Source organism: Platichthys flesus, chromosome 21 (genome assembly GCF_949316205.1).
Source record: "Platichthys flesus chromosome 21, fPlaFle2.1, whole genome shotgun sequence".
Taxonomy (NCBI): Eukaryota; Metazoa; Chordata; class Actinopteri; order Pleuronectiformes; family Pleuronectidae; genus Platichthys; species Platichthys flesus.
Window position 1 is genome coordinate 6,361,809 of NC_084965.1, and position 19,444 is coordinate 6,381,252.

The 19,444-nt window shown below is 44.3% G+C and overlaps 1 protein-coding gene across 2 annotated transcripts in view; it reads left to right on the plus strand.

The window, feature by feature from the left end:
* The first annotated feature begins 7,181 nt into the window (after positions 1-7,181).
* Positions 7,182-19,444, plus strand: part of malrd1 (MAM and LDL receptor class A domain containing 1) — a 37,906-nt gene continuing 25,643 nt past the window's right edge. Inside the window, exons 1-13 of one of the 2 annotated variants that reach the window (XM_062380072.1) lie at positions 7,182-7,469; positions 8,532-8,660; positions 8,741-8,829; positions 8,910-9,074; positions 10,520-10,616; positions 12,593-12,724; positions 13,490-13,642; positions 15,038-15,143; positions 15,687-16,054; positions 16,174-16,619; positions 18,137-18,224; positions 18,321-18,500; positions 18,588-18,744. In XM_062380072.1, the coding sequence (XP_062236056.1) occupies positions 7,292-7,469; positions 8,532-8,660; positions 8,741-8,829; positions 8,910-9,074; positions 10,520-10,616; positions 12,593-12,724; positions 13,490-13,642; positions 15,038-15,143; positions 15,687-16,054; positions 16,174-16,619; positions 18,137-18,224; positions 18,321-18,500; positions 18,588-18,744 (2,288 nt within the window). In that variant the 5' untranslated portion in view covers positions 7,182-7,291. Of the gene's footprint in view, positions 7,470-8,531; positions 8,661-8,740; positions 8,830-8,909; positions 9,075-10,519; positions 10,617-12,592; positions 12,725-13,489; positions 13,643-15,037; positions 15,144-15,250; positions 16,055-16,173; positions 16,620-18,136; positions 18,225-18,320; positions 18,501-18,587; positions 18,745-19,444 lie in introns of those variants that run through there. The other variant, XM_062380071.1, reaches the window with a different exon arrangement.

Genomic DNA, 19,444 nt, shown 5'->3' on the forward strand with positions numbered 1-19,444 from the left:
GGCCAGGTCAGGCCATTATCCTTCTAATCTGTGTGAGACTGTGGATAAGAAGTGATGAAAAACAAAGGAGGCCCAATGCCACCTATGAATGGACACACAATTAACTTGAGCTGAAGAGCAGTTTGCTATCAACCTGAACCAAAGGCACGGTTCAATGCTTTATATGTCTGTAGCTGTTGCCATTAAAAGAAATGGCTTGTGTTGAACTGGATACAACTGTCTGTGTGCTGATCCATAAATGTTTATGACTACACAGACTCCCAGCCTCTTCGACGTGATGAGCAAATTAAAGGCCACAATTACAGCATGAATTCCTGCCTCGATGACAGCCTTTAATTCATATACACACACACACACCGTCACCGTCACCTTATCGTGGTGGAGAGGTTTGCGTGTCCCCGTGAACCTGAGGGCTGTGTTGTCTGGAGCCTTGTGCTCCTGGTAGGGTCTCCCATGGCAGAGTGGTCTCAGGTGAGGGGCCAGACTAAGAATGGTTCAAAACCCTCAATGAATATCGACGAAAGAGGAGATGGGACCCAGCCCGGAGGAAGCCCGGGGCCCCCGTCTGGAGCTAGGCCCAGACGGAGGGCTCGATGGCGAGCGTCTGGTGGCCGGGTTTGCCACGGAGCCCGGTCGGGCATAGCCCGAACAAACTACGTGGCACCCCCCCTCTTTTCATCTCATGGGCCCACCACCTGTGGGAAGACCCGTTGGGGTCGGGTGCGCAGCCACATGGGTGGCAGCGAAGGTAGGGGGTCTCGACGGACCAGACCCGGGCGGCAGAAGCTGGCTCTGGGGACGTGGAACGTCACCTCGCTGTGGGGAAAGGAACCGGAGCTTGTGAGGGAGGTGGAGCGCTATCAGTTAGATCTGGTGGGGCTTACCTCCACGCACAGTCTCAGCTCTGGTACCATACTCCTGGATAAGGGTTGGACTTTATTCTTCTCCGGAGTTGCCAAGGGCGTGAGGCGTCGGGCGGGTGTGGGGATACTCATAAATCCCCGGCTGAGCGCCGCGGTGTTGGAGTTTACCCCGGTAGACGAGAGGGTCGCCTCCCTGCGCCTAAGGGTTGTAGGGGGGAAAACTCTGACTGTTGTTTGTGCGTATGCACCAAACAGCAGTTCAGAGTACTCGGCCTTCTTGGAGACCCTGAATGGAGTCCTGTATGGGGCTCCAGTAGGGGACTCCGTAGTTCTGCTGGGTGACTTCAACGCCCACGTGGGCAACGATGGAGACACCTGGAGAGGCGTGGTGGGGAGGAACGGCCTCCCTGATCTGAACCCGAGCGGTCGTTTGTTATTGGACTTCTGTGCTAGCCATGGATTGTCCATAACAAACACCATGTTCGAACATAAGGGTGCTCATAAGTGTACCTGGTACCAGAGTACCCTAGGCCGAAGATCAATGATCGATTTTGTGATCGTGTCATCTGATCTGAGGCCGCATGTTTTGGACACTCGGGTAAAGAGAGGGGCGGAACTGTCAACCGACCACCATCTGGTTGTGAGTTGGATCAGGGAGTGGGGGAAATTTCCGGATAGACCTGGTAAGCCCAAACGAGTAGTGCGGGTGAACTGGGAACGTCTGGAGGAGGCCCCCGTCCTAGGTATCTTCAACTCACACCTCCGGCGGAGTTTTTCTGGCATTCCTGTGGAGGTTGGGGGCATTGAGCCGGAGTGGGCGGTGTTCAAAGCCTCCATTGCTGAAGCTGCGGCGGCTAGCTGTGGCCTCAGGGTCTTAGGCTCCTCAAGGGGCGGTAACCCTCGGACACCGTGGTGGACACCGGTGGTCAGGGAAGCCGTCCGATTGAAGAAGGAGGCCTTCCGGGATATGATATCCTGGAGGACTCCTGACTCGGTTGCAGGGTACCGACAGGCCCGAAGGGCTGCAGCTGCTGCCGTGTCGGAGGCTAAGCAGCGGGTGTGGGAGAAGTTCGGAGAGGTCATGGAGAAGGACTTTCGGTCGGCACCAAAGTGTTTCTGGAAGACTATCCGGCACCTCAGGAGGGGGAAACGGGGAACCATCCAAGCTGTGTACAGTAAGGATGGGACTCTGTTGACCTCAACTGAGGAGGTTGTCGGACGTTGGAAGGAACACTTTGAGGAACTCCTGAATCCGAATAACACGCCCTCTATGTTGGAGGCAGAGCTCGAGGTTGATGGTGTTTCATCGTCAATTTCCCTGGTGGAGGTCACTGAGGTGGTCAAACATCTCCGCAGTGGCAAGGCCCCAGGGATTGATGAGATCCGGCCAGAAATGCTAAAGGCTCTGGGTGTTGAGGGGCTGTCATGGTTGACACGCCTATTCAACATCGCGTGGGAGTCGGGTACAGTGCCAAAGGAGTGGCAAACTGGGGTGGTGGTTCCCCTGTTCAAAAAGGGGGACCAGAGAGTGTGTGCCAATTACCGGGGCATCACACTTCTCAGCCTCCCTGGTAAGGTCTACTCCAAGGTGCTGGAAAGGAGGGTTCGGCCGATCGTCGAACCTCAGATTGAAGAGGAACAATGCGGTTTTCGCCCCGGACGTGGAACTACAGACCAGCTCTTCACTCTCGCAAGGATCCTGGAGGGGGCCTGGGAGTATGCCCATCCGGTCTACATGTGTTTTGTGGATCTGGAGAAGGCGTATGACCGGGTCCCCCGGGAGAAACTGTGAGAGGTGCTGCGGGAGTATGGGGTAAGGGGGTCTATCCTCAGGGCCATCCAATCCCTGTACTCCCAAAGCGAGAGCTGTGTTCGCGTCCTCGGTAGCCAGTCAGTTTCGTTCTCAGTGGATGCTGGTCTCCGCCAGGGCTGCGCCTTGTCACCAATCCTGTTTGTGATATACATGGACAGGATATCGAGGCGTAGTCGGGGTGGGGAGGGGTTGCAGTTCGGTGGTCTGAGGATCTCGTCACTGCTTTTTGCAGATGACGTGGTCCTCATTGGATCATCGGCCTGTGACCTTCAGCACTCACTGGATCGGCTGGTGGCCGAGTGTGAAGCGGCTGGGATGAGGATCAGCACCTCTAAATCTGAGGCCATGACTCTTAGCAGGAAACCGATGGATTGCTTACTCCGGGTAGGAAATGAGTCCTTAGCCCAAGTGAAGGAGTTCAAGTACCTTGGGGTCTTGTTCGCGAGTGAGGGTACTATGGAGCGTGAGATTGGCCGGAGAATCGGAGCAGCGGGGGCGGTACTGCGTTCGCTTTACCGCACCGTTGTAACGAAAAGAGAGCTGAGCCGCAAGGCAAAGCTCTCGATCTACCGGTCGATCTTCGTTCCTATCCTCACCTATGGTCATGAGGGCTGGGTGATGACCGAAAGGACGAGATCACGGGTACAAGCGGCCGAGATGAGTTTTCTCAGAAGGGTGGCTGGCGTCTCCCTTAGGGATAGGGTGAGAAGCTCAGCCATCCGTGAGGAACTCGGATTAGAGCCGCTGCTCCTTCACTTAGAAAGGAGTCAGCTGAGGTGGTTCGGGCATCTGGTAAGGATGCCCACTGGGCGCCTTCCTTGGGAGGTGTTTCAGGCACGTCCAGTGGGGAGGAGACCTCGGGGAAGACCCAGGACTAGGTGGAGAGATTATATCTCAACACTGGCCTGGGAACGCCTCGGGATCCCCCCGTCAGAGTTGGTCAATGTGGCCCGGGAAAGGGAAGTCTGGGGCCCCCTGCTTGAGCTGCTCCCCCCGCGACCCGACCCCGGATAAGCGGATGAAAATGAGATGAGATGAGACACACACACACACACACACACACACACACACACACACACACACACACACACACACACACACAGAGACACAGGCCTTGCCGTAACCATCATTTAATCCTAGCCTTAAACGTCTTAACCCTCAAAAAAACCTTTTAAAGTGTTTCAGAATGAGAGCAACGGGTTCAATGTCCTCACTACATAAGGTTTAATACTCAAACTGGTCCTCACAAAGACAGATGGACACAGACACACACACAGGGCCGTCATGGTCAAGGTTTCGGCAGATATCTCCTCATGATTCATTCGTCGCAGCGCTTGAATATCAAGAGGTTAGAACAGTCATATTCATATTTATTACTCAGAAACGTTCAAGTGCTGTATCAAGAGTGTTTAAAGCTGAAATTTACTGTGGAGGAAACGCCTGTTAATTCAGGTCAGATTTTCCTCTTTGGCATCATTTTGGATCATCATTATAAAACCTGTCGTCTCCTCCTGCCTAATGAACTACTCCTGTCTTAGTCATTAATAAAGCTGTGATTATTCAGGTTTTTACCCTCAGGGCTAACGACCCGAAGAACTGGGAGACTTTTAAATAACCGGACACGTTATTTAGAAAAACTGTCGTCTGGAGTCGCTCATTCACAACAGGGCAATTGCGATTAAGATGCAAAGGCGGATTTATTGCTTTACTGAAGAGGTGGAAATGTACTTAAGGGCAAATTTGAGGCACTTGGTTTTGGTCTGAATTCTCACCAATTAGCGTTGTTGAAAAACACTGAACACTACCCGCGCAATACCAAACAGCAGGTAAATAAAGTAAGCGCCTGGTTACTGAGCATACTGAAAAAAGCCAGATTTAGTTGGAGGAGACCAAAATTAGAGCTTTAAATGCATATCTATATATGGTTGGGATCAGAAAAGTTTTCATTTCTACTTCATTGATTCAGAGGAACCCTTTTTAAATAAAATAGAACCTGCGGGGGCTTCAGATGTTAATTGTCTTCCTGTACTTTGTGTAAGACATGTTGGCAAAGTGGCTCTTAAATAAAGTCAGGAGGTCGGGCAGAGATCCCACAAACGGGATGCGTGAGATTCAACTTTTAAATGCAGACTCATTTTCTACATATTCCTCTTATTAAGTTCCTTTGTTATCACTTTGTCGGCTGCTTTGTGTCACATGCCCCACAGCGCACTGCAGGATCTTCCCCCGCTCGTTGTGTTGATTGGAGGTGCTGCGCGAAGCGTCTCCTCCAGGTACGCAGTTCAAATTAAACCCCAGCTGCTGTGACCACTTCACTCGGCAGTGAATCACTTGATTCAGGTCAGAGGAAAATTAGCGAGTGCTTCACATCGGGCCACAGCTTGGATGGTGAAAGCAAATTGGTTGCGTTGGAAGTGCGATGCAAATGTTCCTCGCTGACAATATGTTCTAATTACAGAGGTGTCCAAAGGTGCCAGCCTAGGAAAAAAGCTATTATGGGAATGATGAGGAAACTTAACCATTTCTTTTCTGTGCTGTACAGACACATTTCCTATAAAACCCTCTTTTATCGCCTATGTGTCTTGCATGTCCTCAACCTGCTGGGTCACAATCACATTTCTTTTAGGAGTTGATATACTTTTTAACTAAAAATCTCTGTTTAATGTTAATTAGTGGTTTGTGGAAGTAACCTCCCTCTTTCCATCACTCAGGTGAGACCTCTTATCAGAGATTTGAGGTCACAGACAATCAGTGTGGTAACAAACAGGAACAGGATTTAATCACTGCATCTTTTTTTTTAATGCACAACACAGTGAGTGAAACAGTTTAGTCAACTGCTTGACAAATAGTTGCAGTGATCAAACCGCCCACTGGAGCCTCAGTGATAAATGTGTCTTATTAAACTCACTTAAATTGCTGCTTTGCTTTGACCTCAGCTTTGTCCACGAAGGTGAACTGGATCACAGGAGTTTACAAGAATTCATTAGCTGTGAGGAATAGAACAGACTCAAGTTAACAAGGGGAGCTGAGCTGTGAAAGGGGGAAGCTTTATGGAACATTTGCTTTTAAGCTCTGAAAGGGGCATGCATCTAGAAATAACAAAATAACAACAGCTATTGCTTTGGTCCAGAATGAAATATCACAAACATTAGATGAAACTGTGGCAATTTCATAACTGCTCCTCTGGCACGGAGAGAAATAAGAGACCCGTCGAATCACCTCTTATTTCAAGCTAATGCACTAAAGATATAGACTATGTAATACTTTCTCAACAAGGTGCTGCTTGTCCTCTTCTCACTACCATTGCCAATAGCGATCAATACATATGGCAACCTCTTCCTTGTTCCAATGGCTCCTCCCTTATAGAGCCGTCAAGCTTTCCTCGTTTCTCAAGGTTAATTTCATTTGAGCCGCCAACAACAACTACTCTCATGTACTGGCTGTTTTAAGGTCCTTATTGATTACAGTGAAATTAAATTATCCCTTGGTGTAAAGTGTGGCTATGCCCAGTTGGACACATTTAAGGATTCTGTTAGAGTAGTTTGTATTCCCAACCTCAGTTCTTCCCTCCCCTGCTTCATATTAAGTCCATTAATTTGTAATTACTTAGATCTAATGTGCTTTATTTTGCTGAAAACCTTCGTCTCTCTGCAAGGTTCATAGGACTAACCTCCAGAGAAGTAGTTTTAAATATGAGTATAACTTTTAATAAAAATAGCAAATTTATATTAATTCACAGATAAGCACAGGGTAGTAGTCAAGGATAGGAATATTAATATGAGCATGGTGTTTTAGTAACAGGGCAAAAAAACTACATGGGCAGACTCCCAACTCAATGGATTCAATACCATGAAATCTGGTGGAGATGTTCAAAACTTGGCTTTGTTGAGCTCCTGACATTTTCTCTAGCGCCACCATGAGTTGGATATTTGTGTTTTAAGTGGAATGTCACAGCAGCTAAACACAAGTAGATGTGAATTATCACTGTGAGGATATTAGCATAAGGCATACAGAGCTGATACCATCACCAGATGACCGAACCACGCTCTTGTACTTGATTTTGATTTATAAATCTGCACATGTTTTTCATCACATTTGCAGCTTTAAACTTTTTTATTTGCTCATTGAAACACTGACATAAACCAAGTGTGTAGCCAGAAGGAAGAAGATGGCAATTCTTTCAACAGTTAGAGTTTCCGACACACTGTTAACTTGTATTAAACTTTTGTTAACAAGAGATTTAATTGAAATTAAGTTTAAACTGAAACAGAAAGAACATGCAGAAGAATATCATCTAATCTTTCGCCGTTTCAAGAAGATGGAAACACAAAAACATTCACACTTTGAGCATACCATTGTTCCATGGTGTATACAGGAAAACACAAACCAGCAAAGGGACCTTATTGTGCAACGGCCATAAAAGACACTTATCAGCCTTTACAATGTGCAACCGGCATGAACACGCACACAGGATCATATCAAGATCCAAGAGAACTGTACACGACGGAGTAACACTGGGCCTCGACTGAAGCTTTTCCCCATGCCGTGACAAAATGCTTTTCCTAGAGGTGGAAATAAAGTGTTCTTAGTGAAAGGACACACAACTGTCCGGCTGATGTCGTCGCTGCCAGGCTCGGTGTGGCCGCTGTTGGCCTTCTGTCTGGTGTTTACCCCTGGGTGTGTCCGAGGCTGTTCTAACCAGGAGTTTGCCTGCACTCACGGGTTGTGTGTGTCTGAGGATCGTGTGTGTGACTTCACGGACAACTGTGGAGATGGCAGCGATGAGGAAAACTGTGAGTCGGACATTCAGTATTTTAGTAAAAGACAATGAGTAAATACAAACAGTGTAGACTAGAAGAGAAGGTAAGAGTCAACAGATATATTTAACATGCGGCTCTCGGTGTAAATGCAAGTGAAAACTAATATTTTCCCCCATGATTGTAATCATGGAGAGAGAATTACCTCTCGGGTGAGGGTTGAAGTAGGTGAATATATATAGATATCCTAAATGTGAAATTATATTTATTTTCAAAAGCATTCAACCTATTTCCAGCTGAAAAAAGGAATGTCTCTCGCCCACAACGTTAATTTCAAAGAAACCATGCAATGCCTGTAGCTGTGACTGGGTAATGGAGGCCTGTTGTAAAGACGTCTGTTTTGTGTTATTAGCTTTTAACGATAAGGAAATGTGTTAATTTAGTCTTTCTTATCCCACTTTTATATTTAAGGCCTTTATAGGAACGGTGTTATAACATGTGACTGAGAATAACTGTTGAAATAATACAATTTAGCTTCCTAATTATTCATTCAAGGTAAAAGTATGATGATTATTTCAAGAAAAATTGCTCTCAAATTAACTAAATTAATTAGATAAAACGTATTAATAATTCATTGCTATTGTTTGATGGACTCACACTTAAGTACCTGTGGTATGAAACTATACTTCTCTTTCAAACTCCCCATAGGAACTTTGTAGCTTTGAAGGTGCACTGCTCTGTAATACAAGTTGCTTTCTACTTAAAAGGATATTAATGTATCGTCATCGTACCCCTACAGCAATGCACATCTTTTATAATCTTTTATAATAATTGTTTCATTTGTAGCTATAAGCCAATGGTAGAGGATGTGATATATATGTTACATTATGTAAATGTGATTCCTGACTCGCATATCTCTGAAAATATGTGCTCTATATATTGTGTGCTGTATGTTTTATATACCCTTGTTGCAAATGTAGCTATCAAATCAAAAGGAAACACATTTATCACACTTTCACAATCTCTATTGTGCGAGGAGGAGTGAAGGAGGAGTGAAAGCAGCTGCACAGTTCTGAGTGTTATTATTTTCTATTGAAGGTTCCACATATAGGAGGTGTGACTTTGAGCAGGGGTTCTGTGACCTGACTCAAAGCTCAGAGACTTCTTCTGAATGGGCGAGAACAACTGAAGCCTCCGGACTCGAACGCGACCACAGCAACACGTCAGGTTCGAGTGTCTCACATTTGCCATATGGGACATTTTGAATGCACAAGGTCAAGCTTATTGTCTCTTGTTTACTCCTGCAGCATATTTCCTGTCCTTGTCGCCTGATGGAGCAAACAGAACCACAGCAGATCTGATCAGTCCTGTTTTCAGACCCACTCAGACTTGTCAGGTAACTTTAGCATCAATCAAGTCAAAGACATGATACACATAATATCAGCCGACCAGCCTCTCTTCACTCTTATCCATCAGATGAGTTTCTACTATTACGTCGGGGGGACACATGGAGATCTTCAGGTCCTGGTCCAGACTCATCCTCTGGGTCAGAGCAACGTGACGTGGAAGAACTCAACGCAACCGCAGACGGGAACATGGCTGCAGACAGTGATTCAGTTCTCCAGTAATTACAGTTTTCAGGTCAGTAATATTTAGAATTTACCCTAACAACATTTTATATTGTTTATATGGTGGTGCAGTGGTTAGTGGCCTCACAGCAAGAAGGGATTTGAACCGTGGTGTGATGTTTTCCTGGTGGCTGCCTTATCTCTGGGTAACTTCCTCCCACAATCAACAGACATACAGCTTAGGTTAGCTAGAGGCGCTAACAACCGGTACACATAATAGCTGGATGGACATTTTATATTGCTGTTTCTTAGTTTGGATTAGATTACAGTTATTGAAAAGATGGATAACAAGATATTGAATATGTTTATAAACAAGCAAAAGCACCAGAAACAAGGACCAATTAATCAAAACAAATATTTATTTGCAAAAAATACAAAGACAGAGGTTGACATGGTAAATTGTGATTTTATACAGCATTTATAATATTTCATCTTTTCTAAAGCCTTCATTTCCTTATAAATAAAGTCCTCACAGTATAAAAATTGGCTGAACACCAGGAGCCCTTTATGTGTAGTGAGGGGGTACTGACCCAGTCGGACCCTTCGGGCGCCATCTGGAGATCGATGACACTTTCTGTTTGTGTCCTTCTCACATCCTCAGTGTCGGTATCAACCTTCACCATCATCATTCATCCACTTCCTGTTTCAAAGACATTTTAACTAAGTGGATTTATTCACCGCTGTGAGTTTAATTTCAGTCGATTACCATAATGATCTGCAGTGTTTTCACCTATTAACTTTTATTTTCTTTAAGATTTTCTTTATTACTTTGAGCATCTTTATTAAGATTGATGGAAATAAATAATAAGATGCATTTTATAAACACAAAAAGAGAAACAGATAATGTAATCTATGTAGCCCTGTTCATTTCTAAGTGATTCCAGCTTTGTCTCTGAAGACAACAGTGACTGGATCAGATCGAGAAACATGATGGTTTGGCTAAAGTCCTAAATAAACACTGATGCTATGTACACTCATGTGCACATTATTCATTGTGTTACATTTATGGCCTCAAAGTCCAGATTTGGGGGGAAAAAGAAATACCAGCTGAGTCCATTTTCCCATCACACATGATGACATAATCCACAGTTAGATTAGTCATAAATTATGGATTGTAAAACTCCACTTGTACAGATAAAGCTGTTGTGTGGACTTTGATATTATATTTATTTATCTTTTGTGTTATCTTATGTACTAGTTTCTATACTTTAATCCTGTACTGAACTTTAATCCTGCATTTTTTGTTTTTATTGTTTTTTTGTGTGGAAAAACACTTAGTAGTCAGAACTACTGTACAAGAAAACTTAATGATTTTTTGAGTTATATTTCATATAGTAGACTACACATGCAGATGTGTGTCAGAGAGAAATATAGAAAAACAACATTGTGTAGACAAATTGTGTAGAAAGAGAATAAAAGGTGAATGATCTGATGAAGGTTGTCTCTGCTCCCATGCAGGTGATTATTCGAGGGGAACTTTCCGCTGACGGCGAAGCCTCCGAGGTCCTCGCCATCAACGACTTATCCTTCAGTCCCGGCTGCCTGCCGGCGCCCGGTACTGCCACCATCAATAACATCTCACTGCACAGACGGGGCGAGTTCAGCCCTTGACATTTTGAAATATCGCCGCACATAAACAGACTTGCAACACACTTGTTTTGAATACTGATAACAGAGGGGCGACACTAAAGCACCCAGGACGGGATTCATAACAGAATAACTGAATCATTAGAATAGTGCTTACCACTCTGAATATGGAGCCGCGATCTGTGGGTTTATTTATGTGCGCTGTAGTGCTCTGCCTGCAGCTCAGTGATGAATATGATTTACTTCAGCATATTGGCTGGGTGTGTTTGATAAAGCACAGTCCACTCTGCATTTTGAACAGGGTTTCAACATGTTGCCTTGGTGATATATAGCTTTTTTACCTGCAGGCACAAACTACAGCATCTATGCAGCTGCTTTTATTCCTCTGGTAAAGGACCATTAGCCTGTTCTGTCATACAGGGGATGAAGCCTCTTTATGGATTGTCTCATTTAGGATCCAGTCTGTGGACTGAAGCTTATTTTAGGTCTCTTTTCCAGATGGGGCGTCAGTTACTCTGATTATAGATTCGGTCCAGAGGCAGAACTCAGGTCAGGTAATAAAGTTAGTTATGGATTTTCGCTGAATGATGAGATTGAATTCCAAAGTCTTTCTTAGTGGATGAATAGTTTTTTTAATTCAAATAGCTCCCAAAGCTCATTTGTTTCTGAATGACAATGGAGATACATATTTCCCTTAGGAGGTGGTGGAGAACAAAACAGAGCTAAAAGAAGACTGGTGAAGTTGTATTTGTATTTTTCCCATCCATACATATGCAGCTGTTGGTACCAATTTTTGTGATAAGAGCTCTAAGGTGTAAATTAGGTGAATTGAGAACAGGCCTTTGTGAAGCAGGCTTAGTCTATCAAGTCTATATGGACGACACGTTGTCTCTCTGCTTCCATCTGTCTTTTGATCCCCAGAAATATCCGTGGCCTTTAGAAAATCTGGTCAATCATATCGAAAAACATTAAACCAAAAACTGAACAAAGGTTTACGGGGCAAAATCTACTTGGGAGCCAGCAGCTCCATATGAGTACATCATCTTTTATGTCAAATGCCAATCCTGCTTTACTGCTCGGGGCCGGGTTTAATATGTATGGCACATGGATACGGCCTGGCCTGTACCTGTGCAGGGAGACACTGATAGTGCGTTGATATGTGGCCCACGTCTAATATGGCTAACTACATGCCATAATGGTCACTTACAGAGAATTCTTTATGTCCTTTATTGTACCCTCCATCACCCACATGGCACATCAATTTGTTGAACTGAAATATTGGGTTCACAGCATCGATGAATGCAGACTTAATTGCACTATTGCAGATAATGACAATGTAAAAATTCAATACTGAACTACAATTAAATGGATGCAGGGCACAAATAAGTCACCAGCATGTTATTGTAAATTATATTTCCAGCCAAAGTTTGACGCCTCTTCAACACCTCTCATCATAATTCACACTCTTTGCATGTGTGAGTTTGTCCGAGGGTGTTTGCGTGTCTGCGTATGTGCGTTCTTTTACATGCCAGACTTATATTCCCAGTGGACGATGCCAGGCCAGGTCTTGTCTGATTCATTTCTCACTACTTAAATATCTGTAAATAATAAGAAATACTGCTTTCATTTCTGTTTTCAGTCTTATATTCGACAAAACTTCGAACTGATCAGCCGTCTCCTCAGACATTTTTACTGAAAATACCTCTTCTGGTTTTGTTCGAGGTTCATTTCATTGTCATTTGAATAACGTATATTTTCAATTGGCCTATTGAAAGCCATTACAAATCCATTCCTCCATGTAAGCAAAATGAAATTGAGTTTGTTTAAGAGTCTTAGATGTGCTATTGATCAGACTATCCGAACTCGTAAATTGGATTTACCATCTATCAATGTATCTGAATACTGAATACTGTAATACCAATACTCTTTATGTTTCACTGATAGAGAGCAGTGTGGCCCCTCCGCCGGCCTGCCCTCCCTCTGAGTTTGACTGTGGTGGTGGGACGTGCATCATGGGAAGCAAAGTGTGTGATTTCACCCCCGACTGTCCCCACGGAGAGGATGAAGCTGGCTGCCGTAAGAAAGAAACGTCTTTGCCAAGTAACACATTCAAATAATCCACATTCCATTTGTACTCTTGGCCGTGAGCAGCGTGGAGACTTATTATCATCTGTCTGGAGGTCGACAACCGTTAAAGACACATGCAGAGATTTTTATTACCAGTATGAACCCAGAGTTCCATCTTCTTTTAGTTGCTTTAAATTTTAAAAACTTTATTTAAATGGTAGACACAACTTTCCAAACAAGGTCTCGTGTTTAATTTCCACCTAATATATTTCTTTATACTGCATCCTCATTAATATTCAACATAGAGACATAGAAACGCTTCCAGATATTTTGACAATCATTTTGTTTTTATGTTATGACCCCCTATTTAAATTATTTAAATTTTGTTTTGTGTCTGTTTGGCAGAATAGAAAGGCCCAAATGCTCCAATACCCATGAGCATCGGCCTCCATTATGGAAAAGTGTTTTGTTACTGGACTTGTAAACTAAACAATGCCATAGTTGCAAATATTAATGCAATATTGACCCTGAATTCACAACACTGCTTCTGCCTGAGGTTGGCAGAATATGTGACATGTTTTTAGATACTGTGATCGGACCTGTTATGCCTTAAAAGTCAAAATTAGTAGTACCAATCAGAAATAATAGCCCAATCTGCTGAAGTGGATAATGATGTGATTGAAATCTCTTTTAAACACTGCTGTGTGGTTGTGGATCTAACTGCTGCTTCAAAGGTCACAAATGAAACTGGTTTCTTTCCCTCTACCCTTTCAGCCTCTGAGTGTGACTTTGAGGACGGGCCTGGCGGCTGGTACGAGCTCACCCTCGGCGACGGCTTTGACTGGGTCAGGGGCTCCTCTGAGGAGGTGCCGCCCGAGTACCACGGCCACCCACCACTTCTGGACCACTCCACAAACAGCACCGGGGGTAAGGAAACCGCACACGTAGAGGGAGCGATGCCAGAATGTGCCACATGACGTTATCTGTCAGTGGAATGATATGAGCGAAATGTGATGAGTCGATAAAAGGATTTGTGTCCAGGGTGGTTGGTCCGAAATAACTGACAAAATATTATCTGCAGATTAAATCAAGGTTTAGTGGAAGGAAAGAAAATCCCTCTTTCTGTGTGTTTTCTGAGATAAGCTGTTCATGGGGGAAATGCTTTCCCAGCGTTCTGCACAATGGAAAGGAATTCATCTTAAACCGTACCCAGTCTGCTTATAAAACCATTTAACGAAATATATTCAATCTACTCAATCTGACAAACCATTATTCTCTTCTAGATTTATGCACCATAACGTGTTACTGTATTTTATGCCTCATGACATCTTTAAAACTTTTCCTCCAGAATAGTCTTAACTCTTCCGTGCTTTAGGTTTTATAGGAATTCTGTTGCAGGCGGACTCGGTGCAAGCGTTTTAGCGGCACCTCCATCTGTTGTTTTTGTTCTGTGTGTTATATGAACATACTGTGAGACGATGCTCTGCTGGGTTCAGATCTGGAGAGCATCCCAGGCAGTAAAAAAAGAAGTGAAATTGTTACTGCTCTCCTTTGGGCTCTGGGAGCATCGTGATGCGCTTCAAGCTTTGTGAAATGACACATATCTTGGAGGGAGGATTGTGTTTGGAGGTTTAGAATATCTCACTGCGACCAGCCAAGGACTTATCTTCTCTGCCTCAGTGTGCAGGTATCAAACAGGGCTCATTTGGCAGATATGCACCGGATATCAGCCAAGGAAATATTCTAACTCTGTCACACCATTACCTCATACTGTGCAGCTTTGGGCAGAATGGATCCATGCTGTTTCCACCCTACCTGCCATAAAACCAGGTGTCATCTTTTTCTTTATAAAAAAGTTTTAATGAGTTCTGATGAAGGCCCTGCAGTCCAAAAATAAAGTAACTGTGCTATGATAATGTGAATTTCTCCTTATTCTTTATTTAAAGGAAAGTTCATTTTCGTCTTGTGGTTTTCGAGGTGGTGTGTGGAATGAAAGCTTTGAGACATTTGCAGTTAATAAAAACAACCTTGTCCCTGTCCTCTCACCCATCCAAGACAACTGGATATGTTTTCTTTGTCAAATTACATGTTGTAAAGCCAAAAGGTCCCAGAGGGTGAGAGGTTTTTGAGTAGATGAATTTGAACCATGTGGCAACAACAGTGCACGGAAGGCATTTAGCTGAATAGTAAATTAACCTGCCGCCTGTCAGCTTCCATAACAGTCCTGATGTGTTTTTTTTAAAGGTGACTCTCCGGCTGTCTTAGATTTGCCTCAGACCTTGAATATGGTTTGAATATTAATTGTGGTCTCACTCACTGCAGGCCACTCCATGTTCATACTGAAGAACAGCAGCAGCCTGCATCCGAGAGCGGTTCTCAGAGGACCCTTGTTCCAGCAAGCCGCCTCTGGATGCACCATGACCTTCTGGTGAGAGTCACTCTGCAGCCGGGCGATATCGACTCGACTCCTCGTCTTATCCGCAATCATCCCATCCAAAGATCCCCCTGCAATTTTAGACCTTTTTCCATTTGCAGACTCTCCACTTCGATGTTTTCCTCGATCCTTCTCCCGGCTCCTTCACACATAACTTCACCTGTCTCCGCTCTGCTCCCTCAGCAGCTCTCTTACTCCGCACGTGCTCACGATCAGAAGATATGTATCCGAATCCATCACGTTTTGACAGTTTAATGGCCTCTAAAAGTTTATGTCAAATGACAGATTAAATCCCCCTCGTCCTCGTCCCCCCCCTGGTGATTGCAGGGGTACTCCTGGCAAGAAAAGTGACAGAGGTTTATAAATTTCCAGAAAGCATATGCATTATCCCAAGAGCAATCTGTCTTTGATTTACAGTTTCTGATCTAAGGAAGACCTCTCAGAAGCCTAATTCCACAAAACACTCACGTCACAACGCTGTACTATTATTGTCAGCAAGTTTGTTTTGCTTCCGTTTCTCTCCCTCATCTCCTCCAGGCATTACAACTCAGGCATTTCTGTGGGGGCCGCCGACATGTACCTCCGAATCAATGGAAGCCACAACAACACAGTCATATGGAGAACCTTCTACGACCAGGGAACCCAGTGGAACCAGGTGACGGTGCAGCTGGGACGCATCACCCAGCCCTTCCAGATCTCTCTGGCCAAGATCAGCCTGGGAGTGTTCGACGGCGTCTCCGCCTTGGACGATATCACCTTCAAAAACTGTTCGATGCCCCAGGCGGTGGCGGAGTGTCCCGCACACACGCATTTCCACTGCGTGCGCACCAGGGCGTGTGTGGAGCGCCTGCAGCTGTGTGACCTCGTGGATGACTGTGGGGATGGATCCGATGAGGAGGGGTGTTGTGAGTGTCTCGTATAATACTTATTACAGTCAACTTTTGTATGAATTTTCAGTAAATCTGTTACTATCTTCCACACTTGTCTGATTCTAGTTTAATTCCTTTTCTGTCACGTCTCCCAGCTCCAGAGCTCCAGTGTAACTTTGAGCACGGCCTGTGCAGCTGGCAGCAGGAGCAGAGTGGGGGAGATGTGTTCGACTGGACTCACATCCAAGGCCCCACGCCGTCCTTCAACACGGGGCCCTGGAAGGACCACACGCTGGGCATCAGCCAGGGCCACTACCTCTTCATCGAGTCCTCCGTCCCCCAGGAGTTCAAGGACACGGCGGTGCTGCTGAGTCGGGTCTTCCAACCCACCCTCCAGCGGGACGAGGACCCATCCAAGTCCCGCCACCACTGCGTTTTCCGTTTTCACTACCACATGTATGGGTCCCACGTGTTCTGCCTGGGGGTGTACATGAGGACCAGCTCCACAGGCCGAGGTCACATGCTGTGGGTACGATATGGAGACCAAGGAAACCTGTGGCACAGGAAGACTCTCTACCTCAGCAGTGCTCGGCCTTTCCAGGTAACTAATCCCAGGATGAATTTAATGCTCCAGGAACTGATGCAAAAGAGGAAAGGTTATCTTTTTAGTGTGTGTTTAGGTTTTAACAGATCAATTTTATATACTTCCACATTGTGCTCTGTTCTGAGTCTTATCCAGGTCTTGCTCAAACATTGACATGGATAGATAAATCTATTTTTTCATGTACCCGTTAATATGATTCTGATATTAGTTTTTTGTACTGACCATCATCCAGTCCTATTTTAAAAGCTGACCATGCTTTGCAACTACTAGAATCTTAATTTTGCAGTTGATTTTGAAACACAATGGAATGTAATGGAGGCAAAAGGATGTAATCTTTACTTTTGACACTACAATAGTATTTGTAGTCATATGAAGGATTTCCATCGAGTCACCTTGAATATAGACAGACGTGGAGACATGAGATTCAGGTAAACAAAGTTTCCTGGCACGCAACAATAATAAGAATCTGTATTTTACTCCAGCAATGTGTAATGAAGCTCTGTTTAATAGCTTCGCTGCTCAAAACCGATGCCTGGAGATATATGTTCTGTCATCACTCATAAGTGAGTGTGGCTTGACAAGCCGTTAAAGACTTTTCCTCTGTTGTGGCTTTGAAGACAAAAATAAATGAGTGCAGAAGTGCTAATGGTGAAGGAGTTGAATTAAATTCAGTCTCAGGCTGATCCGTTAGGATGATTTAGCATCAAGATCGTCAGTTGCACCGACCTTATCCCTTTGAATTTGCACTGAGATTTAATGGAACCACAACTAAGCATGTTCAGAGCAACTGAAGAATCAAAAGGCAACAATAAGCTGCAAAGCATTAAAGTTAATTCAATTCTCTCCAAGACGGTTGTGGGTGATTAATGGCACAGTATTCAAAACCCTGTTTGCAAAAACGTTAGATCTGCTTCACTCCGCAGTCGACATGTGCAGCACACTTCTCTGCAGTAGCATATCAGCAGGAAACAACATCCTACACCACTTTGAAGGATTTTTCTTGGAAGCTAATATCAAACTTTATTCGTTCAATATCTCCAGATAACGTTTTCCTTGGCAATGACGCACAGCAAACAAGCCAAACGACTGCTGACACAACTCATCTGATGCAATAGCCTTTTAGTCAAGGATTTGTTGCTTTGGAAAGCTGTTATCAAACTTAAAATTCAGGAACCGTGCCGATGCTTACTGGCAAAGCAGCGAGCACGAATATTTTATGATATTTTCAAGGCAATGTGATTAATGTAATGGATAGAAAATCCATTCAGACACCCAGGGGACTTTGTGAGGAGGATATAAGTGTGTATTGTGGCTTTTTGAGAAACCTTGATATCAAACTTAATGATGCTGTAAAAAAAATAGTATTATAAAATTTGTTAGTTGGCTTAATATTTTATCCCTGGAATCCAAATAGAAGATCACAGTTTAATCTAGTGAAATGACAGAGGCTCTATAGATGTTTAGAGACCGATCAGTTTGAAGTTTAAATTTCTTTTCACTTTCCCTGTTGTCAGATTCTGATTGAAGGTACAGTTGGAGATGATTTCACTGGAGACATTGCCATCGATGACCTTTCCTTCCTGGACTGTGTCCCGTATGAAGGTAAACAGGAGAAGGAAGAATAAACAAGATTTGGACTTCAGGACAATTTGACACCACTGATTGTGTTTCCACCTCCACTGTTGATTTGTGTTTTAGGAGAGCTCCCCATGCAGAATAACACGACCCCTGTAGTGACCACTCCGGCCCCCACAGTCCAGCCCCACAGCTGCCCCGATGGAGAGTTTGTGTGCGGGGCTTATGGGGAGTGTGTTCCCCAGAGCAAAGAGTGTGACTTCAGACCCGACTGCTCCGACGGCTCTGATGAATTCAACTGTGGTAAAATGTCTATTTTCTGTTCTTTCAAACCATAATGGTTCAGTGGGATTTGGTCTGATCCACTGATTTATCTCTATCTTGCTCCAGTGAAGGAACTGTGCGATTTTGAAGGAGGTGCCACGTGTGGTTGGACGATTGGCGACTTCCCCCTGGTCCCAGTCCATGAATTTCGCTGGTCACCTGATCAAGGGGAGAGCATTCATGATGGAGAGCAGTACGATCGTCCCGTCATCGACCACACCCTGTGAGCACCAACAAAACTGATGATGGTGTTACCCATGGAGTCAAGGGGGCAATTAATCAAGTGGCTGATTGAGAGAAAATAAAATTGCATTGTTCTTTCCCTTTTCACGCAAAATGTACAAATATTTGCAGGTTCCAGCTTCTCAGAAAATGAGAAATGTATGCAAGTAAACTGAATATCTTCATGTGATCAGTAGGTAGGCAGTAAGAAAGAAAATAAAGAAAGAAGCATACACAGTCCAGAGGAGTGGGTGGTAATCTTAAAACATAGCACGTATTCCTCTTTCCCTAAATTGATCACAAACAAAGAAGCTGAATAACAGCCGAAGAGAAAGAGTAGAAAGAAGAAAACTCACAATAATTAGACACTTGCAATTTCTTTTTTTGGGCATTATCTCTTTTTTAATTTCACTAAAAGCAAAGACATTTTCCAAAGATTGGACTGTGAGGCTCAGAGAGAGTGAGGCCTTTATCTTTATGCTGGTGCTGCACTTTGACCACTGCGTTTCCCCCCCCCCCCCCCCCCCCCCAGCCAGAATTGCAGACTATCTTCTTTCATAACCTGGCTGCAACTCCTCCTTCCTCAATCCTGTAATAAAGAGAACTAAAAAAGAGTTTTGATACAATATACAATATACATTTAAAAACCAATCAAACTGACGTGTTTTGACAAAGCTGTACAACACACTGCAATCTGAATC